Source organism: Buceros rhinoceros, unplaced genomic scaffold, assembly GCF_000710305.1.
Source record: "Buceros rhinoceros silvestris isolate BGI_N320 unplaced genomic scaffold, ASM71030v1 scaffold29639, whole genome shotgun sequence".
NCBI classification, from domain to species: Eukaryota; Metazoa; Chordata; class Aves; order Bucerotiformes; family Bucerotidae; genus Buceros; species Buceros rhinoceros.
In genome coordinates, this window is record NW_010430228.1 from 13,299 (window position 1) to 14,616 (window position 1,318).

Here is a 1,318-nt window from a genome sequence, read left to right on the forward strand (position 1 = left end):
TTGGGGGGACCTGAGTATCCTCAAGATCAGCAGAAACCAGAGAGAAAACTGGTTTAAAGCCAAAATATAATTAAAAAACCCGACGACTTCTTGCCAAGGAGCGAAAAGGAGCCTGTGGTAGCAGAGCGAGGTTGGAGGGAAGCTGCTTGCTGAATGGTCGAGGCAACTGGGCCAGCTCTTCTATTTCTTATTCTTCTGTATTTCCCCTTTGGCTTCTCCCAAGCTAAGCCCTTCACCAACTCCCTGTTCGCAGGTCCCTGGAGAAGTCGTTAACACCCTCTGTGGATACAGGACTCTCGATAAAGAGGTAGCGTTGGCTTTTTCCTTCATATATACGAGATTTGCTTCTTCCCCAAACCCCCTCAACCCAACCGGTTCTCTGCAGGTAAGCCCTTCCCCACCTGGACGCCTGTTCCTGCAGCCGTGTAGAAATTCATTTTTGTTGCTTTTCCTTGGCGTCTCAGGACATGCTGCTCCTGAGTTGGGTTTTGAGGCTTGGTGGTAGGAGAGCGGCTGTTAGGGAGGATGCCTGGGTGGCTGTATCGCAGCAGAGAGCTACAGTGTCTCCCTGCACACAGTCCAGAGCTCCCCTGGAAAGGTCCCATCCAAGAAATCCATTACGGAATCACAGAACTGTTTGGGTTGGAGAAGTCCTTTAAGCTCCTGACCAGCTCTGCGAGGTCCCCCCTGCCTCCTGTCCCTCAGCAGCATCTCCCCACAACTGGGAAACCCCTCCAGGGATGGGGACTCTACCACTTCTCATGCCGCTCCTTTAGCGAGAAGGAGCAAACACAAGAAATAACATCACCCCCAAACCCTCCGAGAAGACTATGATGCTTCTCTCTACTCTTCTTCCAGCGCCTGGAGCTGCTCGACATCATCCACGTGCGAGGCTGCATCCACGCCGTTGGCCTCTGGCTCAAAGACAACTTTGAGGCCACTCTGGGCATCGTTTGCTCCCTGCTGCTTCCGCAGGTATGTGGTGGATCCCGTCAGCGTCCTCTCAGCTTCTTTCCCTGTGCTGGAGGAGGCGACGAATTCATTTTTAGTTCGTTGGGCTTTTTCTCCTCCATTAACAGATGAGATTTGTGTCTTGGACGGCAAATGCCACGGGGCTTTCTAGAGCCTCCTCGGCAAAACGAACAGTTTACGACCGCGGGGCCGGCGGCCTCCTAATGCGCTCGCGAAACCTAATTACCAATGGAGTAAGAGCTTGGCAGAGCAAGACACGCACAGCAAATCCTTTTATAGTTGTTTTTACAGCTCTCTTCAAACAGAGCATAAATATTAACCAAAATAAACCCTAATTGTAAATTCA

At 51.4% G+C, this 1,318-nt stretch overlaps 1 protein-coding gene across 1 annotated transcript in view; it reads left to right on the forward strand.

Annotated features, from left to right (window-relative positions):
- The window catches only part of LOC104499462 (tetraspanin-15-like), a gene marked incomplete at its 5' end in the record, with an annotated part of 17,834 nt that overhangs the window by 9,992 nt on the left and 6,524 nt on the right, over nt 1-1,318 (forward strand). Inside the window, 2 exons of the mRNA XM_010142972.1 lie at nt 254-307; nt 859-975. Coding sequence (XP_010141274.1) covers nt 254-307; nt 859-975 — 171 coding nt within the window. The remainder of the gene's footprint in view (nt 1-253; nt 308-858; nt 976-1,318) is intronic.